This window comes from Lithobates pipiens, unplaced genomic scaffold (assembly GCF_037356315.1).
Source record: "Lithobates pipiens isolate NorthernLeopardFrog02 unplaced genomic scaffold, aLitPip1_a1.2 Scaffold_16, whole genome shotgun sequence".
Classification (NCBI taxonomy): Eukaryota; Metazoa; Chordata; class Amphibia; order Anura; family Ranidae; genus Lithobates; species Lithobates pipiens.
In genome coordinates, this window is record NW_027507748.1 from 371,286,471 (window position 1) to 371,306,266 (window position 19,796).

General features: G+C 37.4%; 1 protein-coding gene across 4 annotated transcripts in view; it reads right to left on the bottom strand.

Annotated features, from left to right (window-relative positions):
- TBX4 (T-box transcription factor 4) overlaps positions 1-19,796 on the bottom strand; it is a 219,049-nt gene that overhangs the window by 34,126 nt on the left and 165,127 nt on the right. For all 4 annotated transcript variants that reach the window (XM_077482129.1, XM_077482130.1, XM_077482131.1 and 1 more), the window contains exon 5: positions 18,825-18,972. In XM_077482129.1, the coding sequence (XP_077338255.1) occupies positions 18,825-18,972 (148 nt within the window). The remainder of the gene's footprint in view (positions 1-18,824; positions 18,973-19,796) is intronic.

A 19,796-nucleotide genomic window follows, 5' to 3' on the forward strand; every position in this document is an offset into this window, starting at 1 on the left:
TTCCCTGTATTGAGGATTCTACTGTCTTTATTACCATCTAGTGCACATAACCATGCTTTCTCTATTTTTAAACTGCACTGATGTACATAACCTTTAATACTTTGCCACAAAGTAATCACGCAACAATAATAAAAACACATTTCAACGGCTTACAATATCTTATTTATTTTTCAGCTTAATTTAAAATGTTCTGGCTTCTTTAGATCTCATATGAATACGTTTATGAGTATCCAGTGTCACAGGCATCTGTATCCCAGACAAGGCAGAAGCTGATGACCATCTGGCCTAAGGAGTGACAGCCAAAAATACATTTTTCTCCATCCAAGTAGTAGTACTAATGTTATTTTTAGCAGTTTATTCTCATCCAATTGCATAGCACATTCACACTGTGACAAGAATGTGAAAATGTTAACTTGACACCGACGTTTAGCACGTCTTTGGTCAGAGTATAAAATTTTCACCTACACCTTACCCGTAGAATTGCTTAAAGAAAACCTGTACTGAGATGAAACCCTGGGCTGCCTTTACTAGCCTCCTACTGAAAATGCTAATTTCTTGGCTGTCTCTAACATAAGAAACCAATGACTTGGAACAAGCATACAACCAGTCAAATCAGGGTGAAATCAGAAATAGTTTTCTGCATATTTGTTCCACATCAATGACTCACAAAACATTAATTTGGCATGACAACCAGTCACTTACTATTTTATGAAGGAAAGAACATCAATGGCAGCCTCCCTATTACTATCCTCAGAGTTCTTCTTTAAAGCAGAATTCTAGTTAAGAAACAAGTAATTGACCTGGCCTCCATCCTGGTCAGTGTATTGTACTTTTTGTATTTTTTAGTTCCATATCAGAACCTTTTATTTATTTATAAAGTTGTGGTGAAGCGAGCTTCCTGTCCTCAATATTTCCTGTGGTCTTGCTGTGGGTGTGGAGGACCAGCATGGATTGTCCACACACCACTGAACATGATGTCACTAAACATTACTCTGCCACTAATAACACCCACTGGTTGTGGTGGCAGTGTCAAAATCACCCCTGTAGTCCTAAGAGCTTGATACGATGCATCCAATAGTCTGAAAGGAGACATTGTAGGATTGAAGATTTCTAAGTATTCCCGCATTAACCAAACCAATGTCTGTTTAAGATAAGTTCTAGACCTGGAGACAGGATGCCCTTTACCAATAAAGGTAATTAAAAAGAAAAAAAAAATAGACAATAGGCTAGATGTAACTCATTTACTCAGCAACTTATCAAAGTAATACTGTAAATTGTAGCCCAGACAGTGACTGCTAGCTTTTGCAAAATGCTCTTTATGTTAAAATTTGTCACTGCTATTGTGGACCTGCAAGGCAACTTTGAAAAATTTGCATTTGGAGGAGCGTGCCTTGTTTAAAGACTAGTAGTTTCTGCTACTTGCTTAATGTAGAATGAATGTCTTCACTGTACACATAAAAAAATGCATGACGAGCAGTTGGTTGTGGTCTAATGAAATAGATAAGCAATAGTACTTAAGCTGAAAAAAACTAAAATCAAACATAGTTGAATTATTTTTGAACCCTCAGATAAATTTTTTTGAATTTACTAAAGCTCTATTATGTAATGATGATCATTGTTCTGTTTTTTTTTTTAGTTTGCTTTTGTTGTCCTTTAATCTTTATCATCGTCATGTATATCTTGTAGCAGTATATCTCCTCTTTCAGTGTGGGTATGAGCAGTGCACATGTCTGAAAATATATTTATCTGGTTACTTTAGGACTACAAGTGCAATTATTCTTCCTGCTTGTGATATGCTGCAACTGAGAATTTAAATGTTGACATAATGGGTCTCAGCATGTTCTCTTGTCATCCCAATTGAGAGTGTGCAGCTAAGTATAGCAATGCTTCTCCTGCATGAGGACGATGAAAGGTAAAATGGTCTGTCTATTACACATAGTGGCTTAGAAAAAATGTTTGATGCTGATTCAGCACAAGGTGAGGCTTCACTGGGACAGTTATGCAAAAAGTGCATGCTTGAAAAATCCAATGAATCAACTACAACATCGTTTTTTGATTATGAAACAAAAAAATATACACTGTCCAAGAAGTTATTGGAAAAAGCATGGGAGAGGATGGTATCAAACAGCTGCCACTGGTAATTCGGTGATACACCGGAAACACTGATAAAAAAAGGAACAGCAAGCAGCTCTAGTTTGCCATTTTTATCCAAATTACTTAAGTTGATCAATATATAATAAAAAAATATATACACTAATACAATGTGCAATTATAACCTTTGATGTGCTGAGTTAAAAACAGTGATAATAATATAAAGTGCAATGATCTATATGACAATATAAATCAAAAGTGGCACCACTGTAAAAAAAACATCAAACACTGCAATACATAAAATCACAATTCAATGTGCAAAGTTTTAACATCAAACATAAAGTGCTAATACTGTAGACACATAAAGTGCAATTATTGCAAAAAAGTGCAAAATACTGCAAAAAATATAAGTCCAGTGCTGTAGAAGAAAAAAGTGCAATGTGCAATAAATAAGTCCACTCAGAAAAAACCCCGGAAGTGTTTGGTCCCTTTCACACAGGCTTTCTTATCAGCTCCGTCTGTCAGTTTTTGTCAGACCTGATCGGACACTCCATTCCCAATGGTGGCATGAATGTGGTGAATGTCAACGGTGACATGTCCGCTGACACCTGCCGATATCAGATCACGTCCTGTCTGTGAGAGGGAGACCCTACTTTCCATCCGTCTGGGGGATCGGATTGGATTGGATTGGATGGGATTGGATGACAATGGACAGACAGTCCATTTAAATCCAATCTCCCCATAGAGTAGAACGGGGCTCTGACAGATGTCATCCAGCTGCTCAGCAGAGATCAACGGATTGATCCCCCACTGAGCAAAGCGGCGTCTGTCAGGCGGACCGCCCGTGTGAAGGAGCCCTTCCAGAAAAAAGAATCCCAGAAAATAACTTAATGTTGAACCGATCTTTTAAACTGTGTTTGAATCGCTAAATGTGACACCCAATGTTATCCTTCACCATCCACACTATAATGACTCACCAGAATTAATGGCTGGTCAAAATATAAGCCAGCTACTGTGCTTTCATAATGGTTTCCAACGGGTTTCCAAATCTCTACCCTGGAAAGTATGAAATAAAAAATAAAAAACGTTGATCACGGTTTTCTAGAAAAAAATGGCAGTGTTTACACTTGCCATGGCCATCTATTTGGTAACCCGGTGGTACCGCTGAATCGGATGCAGTGCTCCCTGATTGCATAGAATGATCAGGGAGGAGGGTCCAATTCTTCTGCCTGTAAAAGCCATCCAGCGCGCTAATCAGCCACTAGGATGGCTTTTACATTGTAGGGTATCGCTGGCAAAAAAAAAGAACACAGGATAATGCCTGTAGTTGCAGGCATCATGCCGACATCTCCACTTCAAGTCTAGGACATCGTATGACATCCAATGGGCCAGATGTGGTTAAATACAAGGACCAATTTTCACTCTGCTTTACTCTCCTGTCATGTATTAATTGATGTTGGTTTTTTTTTTTAAAGCTTCATGTTATTTGAAAAAAATAATCCTGGAAGGGCCATCATGTATCTGGCCCTGATATATATACGTGACAATCCTGTACTTACTCACTGCTTTCCTATGAAGACAGCATCTGGCAGATTACAAAAACAGAAAGCGCGAGCTTGTCTACACATGATCAAGGATCTGCAGATTACAGGTAATAGTTAAAAGATAAACGTGCTTGCAGAAAAATGAAACAAACTGTAATGTAAGCTAGGCTCTATATATAAGCAGTAGAAATATTATCCACATTTCAGAAAATCTGAAAAGTAGACTTTAAAAATTGCAAATTGGATGAACTTTTGCTTGCCCCCCGTAGTTGCTGATTTACTTTTCCAACTTAATTTTTATTACTGATGTATTCCAGATAGTGTCCTTTGCTTACCCTTCTGTGGAAGGATGGTGAATTACATAAAGCAGCATTACAGCATTAAGCTGGAATATATTACACTCCTGCTCTTAGGTTTAAATACACTTTAAGGATGATACCAAGTTTTATTTACTGAATAAATAGAGCACATTATGTTCATTTTGTAAAAAGTATACTTAGTTATCTTATTGAATGAACTGAAGCTGCATTCACTTTATTCATCCCCAAAAAAAATAAAAAATGATTTCCATTTCACATGACTGAGTATGAAAAAAAATACCCATCTAAACTCTGGACTTACTGCTATTACCATCTATACAACTTAGAATGGTTTTGAAGCTGCTAGGTGTTACCCGTTGATTATATTTAAGATTTAATATCTCAAAGATATGATGTGGGTTAAATGAGAGTTCTTTGACCAAGAGTGAAAGCTTTAACACAACAACAACATTTATTGGTAAGTAGTTGAAAGTCTAGCTAACATACAACCATCTATCTATAGTCTACACCAAGGAAGAAAATATTAGGTTAAAATAAGAGAATTACATGAAGGAATACAGAATATATTCCTTAAAACATTAATCTACAAACATATTTAGTTACAAGTAAAGGGCAGACCTTCCCCATAATTACCCTTTCTCACCAAGGTTCCATCCTGGTGGCTGCTTTCCCATAAAGTGAAAATGTTTCCTCCCATCTAGTCTGTGTATATCAATACAGGCTGATGCCTCATTGGTTGGCATGGCATGGATCTGATTGGTGAGCTTTCCTATACTTTGCATAAGTCAGTCCCCTTTAATGCAAATCCTTGTGACTATTCTGAGCAGGAGGTTGACTTGAATTTTCCTGGGAAGTTAAGTAATGGCCTCCCTTCATTGCATATCCCAGCATGGGATCCTTTAAAGTGAGTATATGTAAAACAATGAGGTTTGAATACCATTGTTGGTACACAAAAAACCTTGGCAAAAGCCTTGGCAGCCTTGACTTGTCTGGTCATCTCAGAGATATATGTGAAGATAATATCTTCCAGCCTGCATAGATACAAGCTAAATTAAATATAATCCTAGTTACAATATTTTACAGCTAAATGGAGTTTTCACATAAACTCATAAGGCAACATAGGTTAATTTGTCTTTCAGAGTTTCATGTTTCTATCATTTTGGTGATCATGTTAGAAAAAAAAGGCAATAACTGGCATTTCCCATCTCTTTCTAAAAGCACTGGAGGTATAACTGTCAAGTGATGGCTTTAATACTTTGAGTTACTCATCTAAAACAGGCCTGCATATTGGGAGTGGGAGACTAAAGTCGGAAGTACTTATCTACATACCTGTTCTAAGTCAATGACTTAAATATTGAAGCAAAAAGTCAAAGCCAGAATATTAGTATTTTCAGAAGGAAAGGTCACCAATTCCATGTTTCTTTCAATAATAACAGCTATCAGTGTAGTATTCTATGAAATATTGACATTGAAAAAATCCCTTATTTTACATAATTATGGAAAAATTAAGAGCTTAAAGTTAATGTATTATTCAAAAGTTTGTTTTTATCTTAAAGTGGTTGTAAAGGTAAAAGTTTTTTCACCTTAATGCATTCTGTATCACGGTTAACACGGGAGCGCACCCACAAGCACTCCACACCATGTGAGGGAGCTTGCATGAAGTTGTGCAGTGCTTGCGGGGAGGAGCCGAGACAGCGGCAGGAGGGACCCCAGTAGAGCAGGTTCGGGGCCACTCTCTGCAAAATAAGGTGCACAGTGGAGGTAAGTATAACATGTTTGTTATTTAAAAAAAAAAAAATTGCCTTTAGTGATCCTTTAACTTGGGATAGAGAATGAAAACTTGGGGAAATCTCGTCTTAGACAGTTCTCACAGGAACTAGTGTCCTCATTGGAACTTTAACTTGTATCTCCTGTTCTGGGGACAACTGTAAATATTTGGATTTCCCATCATTTTCCATCTCACTGACAATGGTCATGAGGACAAACAGAGTGAGTAAATGTACCTATCACGACACAAAAAGACACTATAAACTGAAAATCTGAAAAAGGTTCCAACATATCACTCCAATTTTTAAAAATAATAAAAAAAAAGATTTTGGTTATACATACACTTTAAATATATCATTGTGAAGTTTTATTGTATAACATAATGCTGCTTTTGCACAGCCCACAGCTGATCTGTCTAAGTGTTGTGGTAAGAGATCACATCCTTAGCAGTTTATTCAGCTAGCCTTCTACATCATCTGTTTTTACACTATAGGCCTTTGTTCTCTAAAAGCAAATGTCACTATGATATGACTGTAATAGGTGAGGAGCAGAAGGTTAGAGGGTAGTCCTCTGTGGGTTTATGTAGGCCAGCAGGCAAAAGTCTCTCACATCATGGAGCACAAATCATGTAATAACCTCACCTTATGCATAAAAGCCACATTTACCACATAAATATCTGCAGTGATTTATTAATCATTTCCTTTCCTTAAGACTGCAAGTTGATGAGCCTACCCCCACTCCAACTCCCTCCCTACCTTAGCCTTGCAGATTTACTTTACACAAAGCCAAGAAATGGATTTGAGCAGCTGCATAGAGAGACTGAAGGTTGATGCTCATGGTCTAGCCAAAAGTCATTAGAAATATAAGAATGGAATTGAGTGAAAAAGAAAAAGATGCATTATAATGCGAAAACCAGATTTGTAGCCAATGATGTTTTAATGGACCATCAGGAGAGCTCTTTATTCCACCAAGTCAATATATAAAAAAAAAATTATATATAAAAATCGCAAAATAGCTCAAACAAAACCTGAACTTTGAAAAGTATCTTTTATGTAACACAAATACTACATACAATATAAGAGCCTTCTTCATTATAAAACCAAATGAATAAGTGATTTTTTAAATATATACTGGTATTAGCAGTCCTATTAGGTCATACAACCTAATTTCTGAGGAGCCCATGAACTATGTGCCCTTACTATAGCAACTCCTAGATTCATGATGTTCCTGGAAGAAACAGCTCATGCTTACATTTCTGTTTTTTTATAGGTCAGTCAAAGTGCAGTTGAAGCCACATAAAAGAGGGGGTCAAATACTAGCACAAACTACAGTTGTCAAAGTAGGTTAAAATGTATTAAAAATATATACAGTATATATTTCAGAGAAATGTAAAATAGACACAAAAGATTAAATTTATACAAATAGTATTAAACAAATTGCATAATATAATTACAATGATACTTATTGATACAGTATTATTCCACATTTTTTACCTTCATTATTTTTAAATGTATATGACTCTTTCCAGGTGAATACACTTTAACCCCCCTGACGGTATTCCCGAGTCTGACTCGGGGTGGATTTTTCATACCAAAAGCGGTATCCCCGAGTCAGACTCGGGACTGCATCGCTGGATCCAGGAGGAGGTTTACTTACCTTCTCCCTCGGATCCAGCGTTGTCTCCCCGCTGTACGAGCGAGCCGTGTCTCGCTCGATGCATTACATCGCCGATCTCCGTGCCCTGCGAGCGTTGCGACGCACGGGCACGGAGATCGGCGCCAAATTCAAAAAGTGAAACAAACAGTAAACATACAGTATAATGTAATCTTACAGATTACATTGCTGTATGTAAATATTTCACATCCCCGTTGTCCCTAGTGGTCTGCCCAGTGTCCTGCATGCAGTTTTATATAATAAAAACTGTTCTTTATGCCTGGAAACTGGAGATTGTCCATAGCAACCAAAACTGTCACTGTACATCAAAAATGATTTTAGACCAGCTAGAAAACAGCGATAATAAATTAGAATCACTCGCAGAATTGAGGGATAGCGATTTGTGGGGAGATCCGTCATCAAATACTGAAAAGTAATGACAGTGACAATTCTGCAACTGAGCAAATTTCAGTGTTTTTGATTTGATTACATTATTAAATAATTTTTATTATTGTTATATTATTATTTGGTACAATTATTTATAATTATTTATTATATTATAATTTATGATTTAATTTTTCAAACTTTATCATACCCAGGATGTCTGCTAGACTCTGGTTTGGACAGATTTAAGAGAGTTATTCCTAAGAATTGCAGGACTACAATATAAAACGCCAAATTTTCATGCAAAATAATGGTACCGCTTTTAGCACCTAAAATCCGAAATAATCGTACCGCCAGGGAGGTTAAACTAAAGAACTGGATTTGGAAGTTACATCATCAGAAAATGTAGGTGCAGCCATCAACTTTTTGGTAAGTCACTAGTCAGTAGGGGTCTTTGGGGGGTTTTGCAAATATAGAATAGACTTGTGTGGACAAGTCAAGCTCAACCCAAGTGACCCCAAAGTTAGTTACATAAGCACCTCCAGTAATGATGGCACCTACTATGGTCAAGGAAGTCACCTACAGTGTCTGCAACGGAACACAGGTGGACAATCCTGGCGTCAGGAAACCCGATGAAACACACTAGTTTTTAATGCTGATTATTTATGTTTACAATGTACGCAGATATTTAAATGGGATAACTTATTAGCTTGTGCAATTTACTTTGAATAAAACGGTATTACGCTATGTGCACACTCTGCTTTGTTTTATGACATTTTTTGGAGCATTGTTGAAAGCTGGACCCCCGGGGGATGACGTATGAATTCTGGTAAACTAAGAGAGGGAATACTTCTTAAGGCTCTTTTGCTCAACATTGTCTGGTGAGTTTAACCCCCTAAGGGGGATGCATCACACGCGGTGAAATCCTGCCATTATTTGGTGGAAGCGATATTAACATCACTTTGATATAACCACCGTGATCACCTTGCAACGTTGACTAAATCACTACAGTCACCCTTTTTGCACATTAAGGACTCTGTTTCAACTGTTTATGATATAACTCTTTATTGATATATCTTGGACTTTAGAGCGCTGTTTTAATACTGAAATTTTCAGGAATCATATGGACCAATTTCTGTATTACTGGTTACATAACTACTATACTTTTTAAACGGCTGCTACTGTATTGATCTGTCTGTTATTTTGTAAAGATTTGACAGGCCATAATTGTGTGTTCTATATTTACCATATATATATAGGTATATATATATATTTTTTGGATTTCTGGCTTAGTCTATATTTGGCGCTGAGTGGTGTACTATATGCCGCCTTTTCAAATACACCTTGTGTTCATTTTGTTACCACCTACTATATACTGTGGTTTATATAATTGGCATAATACTTATTAATACAAGTTATAAGACTTATTATAAGTGTAATACGTGAACTACCCAGTAGAAGCTTAAGAACATTTGAGGGTGAATGCCACAGATTCATTTTAAACATATTTAGAAATTCCTTTAATGTTTAGGATTCCTCTACCAATGTAAAATTGAGACAGATCAAACAGAGCATACAGGCAGTCCCCGGGTGACATTTTTTAAGTGTAGCTCCAGCCAAAAAAATAATTTGAAGCTTTTTGGATAGCATGTGGAAGGATTAACACCCCTGTAACATTTGTTTTACTGTCTGCCCCTGCTCAAAAGATTTCATCTCACTTTCTGTCCCTGTGACAATTGGATTTTGAAAATGTGGGGATGTTGTGGAAACAAGGATTGGTGCTAAAGCTTCTGTGGAGACACCTTTTCCACATGATAAATCTTACAGGAGTGAATTTCCCTTCCTAGGAGTAGATTTCTTCTCACTTCCTTTTTTATCTCATGGACTGCCTGTTGACCCCACATGTATACAGGTGGAGCAAATTCTCTGTGATATTTGATGGAAGATGGTAGATCTTTGGTAGATCATAAGCTCAATAATAGCATGCAATGCCAAGCTGCGGTTTCCAAAGCGAGCAAAGTTCTTTCTTGTATTAAGAGAGGTATGGACTCCAGAGAGAGAGATATCATTTTGCCCCTGTACAAATTATTAGTAAGACCTCATCTGGAATACGCAGTTCAGTTTTGGACACCAGTTCTCAAAAAGGATTTTGGGGAATTGCAGAAAGTGCAGAAAAGGGCAACCAAACTGATAAGAGGCATGGAGGAGCTCAGCTATGAGGAAAGATTAGAGGAACTGAATTTATTCACTCTTGATAAGAGGAGATTAAGGGGGGATATGATCAACATGTACAAATATATAAGGGGTCCATATAGTGAACTTGGTGTTGAGTTAATCACTTTACAGTCAACCAAGAGGACAAGGTGGCACTCTTTACATCTAGAGGAAAATAAATTTCATCTCCAAATACGGAAAGGCTTCTTCATAGTAAGAGCTGTAAAAATGTGGAATAGACTCCCTGCAGAGGTGGTTCTGGCCAGCTCAGTAGATTGCTTTAAGAAAGGCCTGGATTATTTCCTAAGTGTACATGATATAACTAGGTACTAACATTTATAGGTAAAGTTGATCTGGGGAAAGTCCAATTGCCTCTCGGGGGATCAGGAAGGAATTTTTTCCCCTGCTTTAGCAAATTGGATCATGCTCTGCTGGGGTTTTTTGCCTTCCTCTGGATCAACTGTGGGTATAGAATTGGATATATGGGATTGTATGATATATTATTTTATTTTATTTTATTTTATTTGTGGTTGAACTGGATGGACTTGTGTCTTTTTTCAAACTAACTATGTAACTATGTAACTATGGTGGTTATTTGAATGCATTATCTAAATATTGGGGATTTTGGATTCCATCTCTTACAACCCTGCCCATATATAACAACCATGGACACCTTATATTACATTTACCTCACCATCAAAACCTATTAATCTACACATAGGGCCATTGAATGTGCCCCAAGGGCCGGTAGGTACAATTGCTCTTTGGAGATCTTTCTCTTTCTTTCCCTCAATTGTATACTGGTTTTATACCATTCTTGATTTTTACTACCCACATTTACAGTTAAAGCCACATACTGCCTATGATTTCTGAGATCCTAAAGAAGCAAGGGTTCCCGTGAAACGCGTAGACCAATACTAACAAAACCATTGACTGAATGTATTCAAGCCATATACTAGTGCTATGCCTATACTCAATAATGTATGGTATATACTATGTGATGTTTACATGTCTTTTAATATATAATTCAATTTTTTTTGTATTTTTTTTTACACAATTTTGAACTGTCTTTAGTTCTCAATAGGCATATTCAAAGTTCAGCTTTTGGTGGTTTTATTATTTGTTTAGTACTACTTTTATAGTTAAAAAAAAAAGATTCCTAAACTGTACTTTTGCTCAAGGGCAGAATAGCCGCTATGGAACTGCTCTTACTGCATTGTTTCCTTTATACTTTTATCATGCTATAAAAAGCAAGCAGCTCTAATTTTATTTTTTGGTACCTGAAATGGTGAATACTTATTTTTTTTATATCCCTCTAATGCCACAGTGGGCTGACATATTATATTTAAACTGTAGATTCTTCACCTGTTTCCTTAGGGGGAAACTGCCGAATCAAATTCTTGGCATTCTTGACCTTAATTACTGTACCAGATAAGAGTTTAGAAATGTTAACTGGTTCTTATACAAATTCTACTAGAGAATTTTTTTTTTTAATAAAATGCACTACAACAAACTGTAATGCACAAAAATCCAGCAAATTAAATTCTAGAAGGCATGTGAAGAACACTTAGACCCCTTTCACACTGGGGGCACTATAACACTAAAAATAGCTCCTGTAAAGCACCCTGAAAGAGCCGCTGCTGTTTCTCCAATGTGAAAGCCTCAAGGGCTTTCACACTGGAGTGAAGCACTAGCAGGACGGTAAAAAAAAGTCCTGCTAGCCTGTCCTGTATACACCGCTCCTTCACCGCTCCTGCCCATTGAAATCAATGAGACAGCACAGCTATACCACCGGCATTGCAGTGGTTTTAACCCTTTCTCGGCACTTAGTGGAGGGTAAAAGCGCTCTGCAATTGATGGTACAGCGCTGCTAAGAATAGCGGCACTTTAATGCCGACGCACCCACCGCCCCAGTGTTAAAGGGGCTTTAAAGGTTAATTCAATTATGTGCCTGTATGGAAAAAATTTACTTACAATTGTAATACTTCATTGATCACAAAATCAGGAAAAACACACCATAAATATGTTTCGTGGCCCTTTGGTAGCCACTTTATCAGGACAAGTGTACAACACACATGGGGGCCTATTTATAAAAGAATTGCTTTGCAAATGTCTCAACATTCATGCAAGCATAACACATGATATACAGTATGTAATGTTTGCAACATGTGTGTAAAAGTTTCTTTGTTGCCTTTGACAAGGCAAATGTAACATTCCCTAACATTCAATCCTAAGAGAAACAAGCTATAAGAACATTCATCCATGAGAGATAACATTCACCAATAGAAAAAATAGCCTAACGCTATAAACTAAGAACATTCCACTAGCAGGGGAAATAATATGAGGGAGATATCTGCACTGTGTAAAGTCTATGGAGAATCCTGTGTGAATGGTCGAACAAATAAGGGTGGCTGAACAAACTACTATCTGTAGTGCGAAGTGAATCATTTAGCATTGTCATTGTTTCCATTGTTGCTAGGGAGCAGGAAATGACAACCAGTGACTCATCCACACCTGGCATATTAAGCTGTTAGCCAGGCATTTCCAACTGATAGGTGAATGTAAACAAACAGTGTGAGGCCCCCCCACCACAAAATGTATTCCAGGCCCTTTAGGTTTGGTATGGATTTTATAGGGGACCTAATTCAAAAAACAAGAAAGAAAAGTGTGGGTCCCCCAAAATCTATATTAGACCCTTATCTAAACATGTAGCCTGTGTGGCCAGAAATGGGAGGGACACACACGTGCCCCCCCAAACTATACCAATCAAAGTGCCCTCAACATGGGGGGGTACCTTGGCAGGGAGAACCCCCTGGCAAAGTACCATGTTTCCATGTTGATGAGAACAAGAGCTTCTTCCGCACAACCCTGGCCCTGTGGCTGAAGGGGTCTGTGGGCAGGGAACTTATCGAAATTTAGAAGGCCCTTTAAAAATAAGAGGGCTCATATAGGCACTGATCGTCTGCATGAATAAGTAAGGGGTAAAGGGGTACCAATGCTCATTTACAAAAAAAAAAGTCAATGCTAAATACACACAAAAAGTCCTTTAAAAAAATATCCCACAATGAAAATCCACAATCAGGTCCTCCAGTGATGCAGATCCACCTGAATCATGATGCCTGACACCTGCCACAATATAAGAAAATTCCGGGGTCTCCGGGGATGCCATTAACCATATATGGACACGACCATATTTGGTCAATGACATTAATGAGATTCCTGAACAAAAAGAATATATAGGTATAATCATAAAAAAAAAGCAATTTAACTAGCATCATGAACAAAAAATTACTAACTGCTAGATTATTGTCAGAAGTCAGTGCTGAACAGTAACTTATGGTTTCTGAACTAAAACAAGATCCTTTTGAGATATAATTGAATACCAAATAAATGATAAAGGAACATATGAATAATACAAAACAAAGATAATAAAAATAATAATGGTATTGAAATTCATTATTGCTGTAGGAGCATATAGTAATAATAATAATGACATAGTGGTTAATAGGAGATTACATTTAGTAAAACTAATTGAATTGATGTTTTCTGTGTACAATTAGATCTGAGTGGGATGAGGAAATCAGAAAAATGGTTTTAAAAATGCTTTAATTTTTACTTTTATTTTTATCCTTATTTGTAATCCTTATTAATCCCCATTTTTCATTCTCCCCGCTTCCTATCTTCCCATAGGTTGTTGTCACCCCTTCCCTTATTTTGTCCTTCCCTTTAAGAAATGTTGTTCATAAGTAATGTTGATTGTGTATACTTCTTTGTTTTGTTTTGTTGTCTTGTATTGTGACTGGTGGGTAGGATAACACCATTGTAAAATATGTTTCAATAAAATCAGATTCAACTATAAAAATGATGTGTAACTAAATATAATTTTATAATTGGGAATGAAAAGAGACATACGAGTTGATTGTCATAATATACAGTGAAATAACTTTTGCCATGGAGGACTGACAGAATTTGATTTCTGTTGAGAAAAAACATTCTCCTCTGAGTGATCTATAAATATTGCAGGGATTTAACAAATGTTGTTGCCGAGTCTTGTTTCTCTATTTCCGTGTGGAAAGTGAATCTAATAGGAATGATTTTATAATTATCAATCAGCTGCCACACTGGCAGGTTTCTAATGAGGAAAGTAGCAGGATCTGTTTCCTTTTAGACGTGATTATCCTTTGAGAGTATCTAACCAAAAATGACATTTTGGTTGCAAGGGATGCCCAAAATCTTAGTACAAACCAATAATTCAATTACACAAGCACGAAATGACATATCTGTGTACAGAACGACTCTAGGTTGCCATATTGCATTACATTTTATGGAAAATCACAGTGCTGGAGATTGCAAAGGAAAGAACCTGCTTTTTTATGACATACTGTACAATGTCAATATGGCTTGTGTTGCAATTGTATATGTTATAATAATTTTGTAATTTTTTTATTTCATGCAGTTGCCCTGTGTAAAAAGATGCACATTTTTTAAGAAGAATATATATATATACAGTCAAGATGGAATGGTCAAGTCCAGTTGGAATGCACCCCAGCAACTGGGGGGAGGGAGTCCAAGGGGGCGTGGTCCATGACACCTATGCATTCTGCATTTCCAGACCAGGGCTTCCTCAGGGCATAGATGGGAAGGGCTAAATAAATCTAGTATTTAAACAAAGCCCGGGGCTATTACCATACCTGCTCATTTAAGTAGCCCATACAACTAGGCACATACCCATGTTTCATATTCATCCTCCCCCGGCATCAATCAAACCTCAGAGAAAACTTCTGATATGATTTATTCCATCCACTAATAATGGCAACTTTGGAAAAGGAGGGGGCTAGACAGGCAAGACATCACCAATTAACAAGGAGGGGAAAAGGAGAATAGAAAAGGGGAGAACAAGAAAGAAACAAAAGAAAAACACCCTTTGACAGAAAGTGAGGGGAAGAGAACAGGGACATGAAGAGGCAAGATGGGCCACACATTGAAACACTGTAAGAACAATTCATTGTTTAGTCCCATGGGGGTCATAGTGTTCAGCATAAATATCCATCTTGCCTCCTTCTGCAATAGTACTCTCTATCCCCCCTTCTCTCAGACATGTGCAGTTGAAAAATAACACTGCACCTCAAACCCTTAGGGGAAGAGTCATGGAACTCTCAAAAATGTATAGCTAAAGGCAATTTATCATCTTTTGGAATTATGCTAGTTAAATGTTACCCCATTTGGCCTTGCCTATAGTGTGGATAATGGAATCTATTTGATATTTTTCATCCAGCTTACAGACTGAATGAAAGATATCTAACAGTGTATGGCTAGCTTTAGTCTTCACTCCAAAAAAAAAAAAAAAAAAACAGCAATAGGCATAAGATAAATGAAAATGACAAATATTCTTATCTTCTCCAATTAGGTGGCAAAACATTCCTTTCAAGGTGGTACATAACATCACAGCTCTGGATGCAGCATGATTTATATCCCATTGTGATAGGAGATCTACAGCAGCATACTTCTCCTTATTATTCTTTGCTTAGCAACACCCACCTATCATTATATAACCTAGGACATGGGACAAAGATAGGCAGGCTGGTTGTCATGAACCCAAGTGGCAGGTCTTAGCCTTAAGGGGGCCTAACACCCTCTTACACACCCCCATTGTTAATCATGGCTTGCCCTGTACCATGTCTAAATACACATTAGGCATCAGTAATATAGTACAACAGAATGTAATCACACCATACATAGAATAGGGTAGCAGAACATTTTGTACAGTGCAACTTGGTAAAATATTGCGACCAAAAACAAAAGAATAATTTATTTTTTGCAATTAACACAAACTGAACATAATATAAAACCAAATACAGAATGACAGGTATGCAGGCAAAACAAATAATATACTGAGAATCCATGAAAAATACCTAAAGTTTTGCTTCTGGACACTGACAAACAAACAGTTATATATTATAAATATATCGGGTATCCCATGTTCAATAAACCCAGGCATAGCCTATGAGTGAAGTCCTTTGCACTCACTTTACCCCCTTCTAGGTCAAAGTGGAGATCAGAGTTTACTAGCCCTTACTATACAACAGTCCCCACATCATTGTTGTACACACCATAAACTCGGCTCTTCAGCCATCTTTGGGTCCAGCATGTTTGCTTTGGGAAGTTGGATGTACTTTGTGAATGATCCCACAGCTTTCTGGGACCTTTGATGTATCCCAGGAGGCTGTGGGGTATAGAGTGGGGGTCAAAATTCCCGCTTGAATTTCCACTGGTGACCAGAAGTGGTACCGGGCACCTGTCAGAACTCCCCTCCAAAAAAAGCAAAATGCTTTTGGGTGTGGTTCTGCTATAAATAAAAGAATAAATGAATGAAAAATGCTCTTATCTTCTCTAACTAGATGACAAAACAATCTATTGGAGTCGATGCAGAACATCACTCTTTAGCAGCAGTCAGGGGCTAAATTAGTCCAAAAGTAGTCTATCTTCCTAAACCTCTCATCCTTAAGGGTTGTTCATGTATGCAAAGGTACTCACAGCTCATGTCACAGCATAGTTTATAGCCCATTGTGATCTCCAGCCACACACTCCTTGTGTTGCTCTTCTCTCTATGACTCCCCGCTTTGTTTTACCAATCTATACTTATATAAACCAAGACAACAGACCAAAATAGACAGGCTGGTTGCCAGAAACACAAGGAACAGAACTTTAGCCTTAAGGGGCCCTAACACCATCTAACATATAACCTAATTTGACAGGCAAAGCTATGTCATACTTTTCAGCAGATCTGGGCTCCTTTCTGCTGCTGGCAACTAAATACAGCCTTGGCACTAAGTCAAGTCATGTACAATGCCAAATATAGTTTTGAAATAATATTAATTCACATCCAGCCAATTAGTGGCTCTGACCAAAGAGAAACTCTGCTCTTTGACAGCAAGTCTGTGTCCTGCCATTGCAGTTGCATTTGGCTGTTTGTAATTTCTTATGTCTTCATGGTTTGAGTAGGCCAAAGTGAGTATAGAATAGTTAAAACATAGTCAGGTTTTTTATGCTTTCTGTGTCCTGTTCCAGATATTCCCCTACAAAATGTTGGATTTCCCTCACTCCTTGTCCCCCTAGAGGGACACAGAAACAATAAAAACCTATGAAAAAGCAATGCATTAAATCCCTTTTTGTAGAGAATTTAAACATAAAGCTTTTCCCCTGAATTTAATATCCAAATATTTTTCAACTAATGTGAATTTGTTGACATTAGTTGAATATAATTTGGTGGGTGGTGGTTGGCCGTTAGAAGCATAGCAATTGAACCAAGGCAATAAACCTGTGAAGCCAACGTTCAACTTAATCACAATAGTCCTGCTACCAGGAACTCTGACATGAGGATAGGAAAAAACGAACAAACGACACATATACCCAGTACAAGGATAGTGGGAATGTCCTTATGAATTGCACTGGCTGCATTGAACCTGATCCATTGCCATGTGATCCAATGCCACATAAGTGCTCATCTGCGTGTGTGAGCCATGAGTATACAGTAGTGGTGGTTTTATATTGACGTGACAGAATGTCCAGTTGCAAGAAATGTCCAAAAATGCACTTTTGCACTCAATGCATATTGAATCAGTACAAATTTATCAAAATGAAAAAGTCCACAGTCCATAAATAATGACAACGTTAATGCAAATATTAATGCACTTACTATGGTTTCCGTGGTGTGCAGCGAATGGGCAGCATCTCTATCACGGTGGGACTGTAAATAGAAGGTACACCTGTGAATAACTCGACCAGCGGGTATGGCAATGTCCGCAAACCAAAGTGAGAATAAATGTGATGGAAGGAAGTGGCTGCAAACAAGCCAGCAGAAACACCGTTAGGGGCAATATCGAACAAGAAGTGTGTCACGGATAATCAGGAATTGCATCCCCGCTGGACAGGAAGTCCTAAGATGGCATTTTTCCAGAGTCCTCAATGCCAGTAAGCATAGGGGTCTCTAAGATGACATTGCCTTTTTCTCAAATCTTCAGATACTGCACCTTCGGTGTCTCTGCTTGCTTGTTTGGGGCCACTTCCTTCCATCACATCCATTCTCACTTTGGATTGCGGACTTTGCCATACCTGCTGGTTGAGGCTTCCCTTCTCAGACAATATTTGGAACTTGGTCCAAGCTCTGGGTGTCTGCTCCTACATGCAGCCTCATTGTAGCCTCAGCCTAATGTCTGATACAGCTTACTTGAGATGCAATAGATATGTGTCTACACAACATTTTTAATAAGTAGACCCATTTCTGAATATATTAGTTGTTTGTCTGTCCCTTGCTTTCTACTTTCTTAGTCAATAACCTGTAACAAGCACACAGCAAGTGTAGTCAGAGAAAAATCATCTGCATACTTGTCTCAGGTCAGTGACTCAAAATATATTGAAGCCATTATGTCACCATAACAGTTAAACAACTAGGATTTTCAAAACAGGAACTTCTCAATTTTGTTTAGTACTGCAAGTGTAAAAAAAAAGGGAGTTAAGATTTTCATCTTTGTACTGTATGTAAAAAAATCTTAACTTAATTTTTTCACCTACATAAAAAATCCGTCTTTGTAACAAAATAAATTATACCAAGAGAATTGAGGCAGGTTGTCAGATAATATTTAAAACAGTACATGGGAAAAACACAAACTGTCCCAAAACATTACTGTTTTGAATATAAAAATGCACACTACATTACATGCTTTATAATTTTTAGATGTACATATACTAGAATATAGTTGGTAAATACTATAATAAATGGTATAGTCTAAGAGTAATTTGTCACTCTAAAATATTTTATCAATCGAATTAAAAAAAATTGATTTAGTCTTACATGTCCAAAGGGATCAAGATGGTTATTGGTCAACTTTAATTTTTGAAATGACACCAGCTGTCGCATCCAATGAGCTCCGGTTGCTGGGGAATCTGGATGCACATATAATCTTCCAGGCATTGCAGGCTCTGCTTTTCCAGCCACCATCCTGTAAACAGAAAAAGGTTGCCTACATTATAAGGATTTAAAAGGCAACTAAACACAAAAACAAGTTTGCCTACATGAAAATGCTATGATTGTTATTTTTGCGTGCTTTTGACTGAAGTTCATTATAACTCAGTATGCTTAAATCACAGCTGTGCAAAAATGTTGAAACGCTCAGAAGTCCAAGAGGAAAACACTTTGGACAGCCTATTCTGAGAAGGGATTGTTATATCATAAGAGACCTAGTTTATAAAAATTTGAGATAGCCTAATACTTGACACCAGCAAATCAGAAAATGTTTTTTTCCCAAATAGGTTTCTGGATATTTTTCTCATCATATACATTATGTAAGACACTAACTATATTGCCCTAATGCTTAGGTGGTCATTGAACATATTGCAACAAATGACCAGATGCGCTGGACTTGAATTTATATCTGCACCTATGTTGACAAGCTTTTCCATTAGCTAAAAGAAGGAACGTCTTTAATAGAGCAAACAGTAATGTGCAATTAGCAGTAACTCATACCGGACAACCAGTAATTGCCTTTCAATGTTCTCACCGATGAAACAAAATACAATCAGCTGCCAGGGGACATTGCATGTGTTCTTTAAATTATCTTTGCAATCAAATCTGCATATGTATTAAGCTTTTCCAACTGAAACAAAGGTATTATTCATCTTTACATTTTGATGATTATCTCCAAGAAATGTTCCAGAAAAGAGCTAAGCTCATTCTACTACTACACTCACCGATGAGGTTTTGTGTTTATTTACAACCCTCAGTTTATCTATCACAGGACAACTTACCATGAGTTGCAGGAAAAAA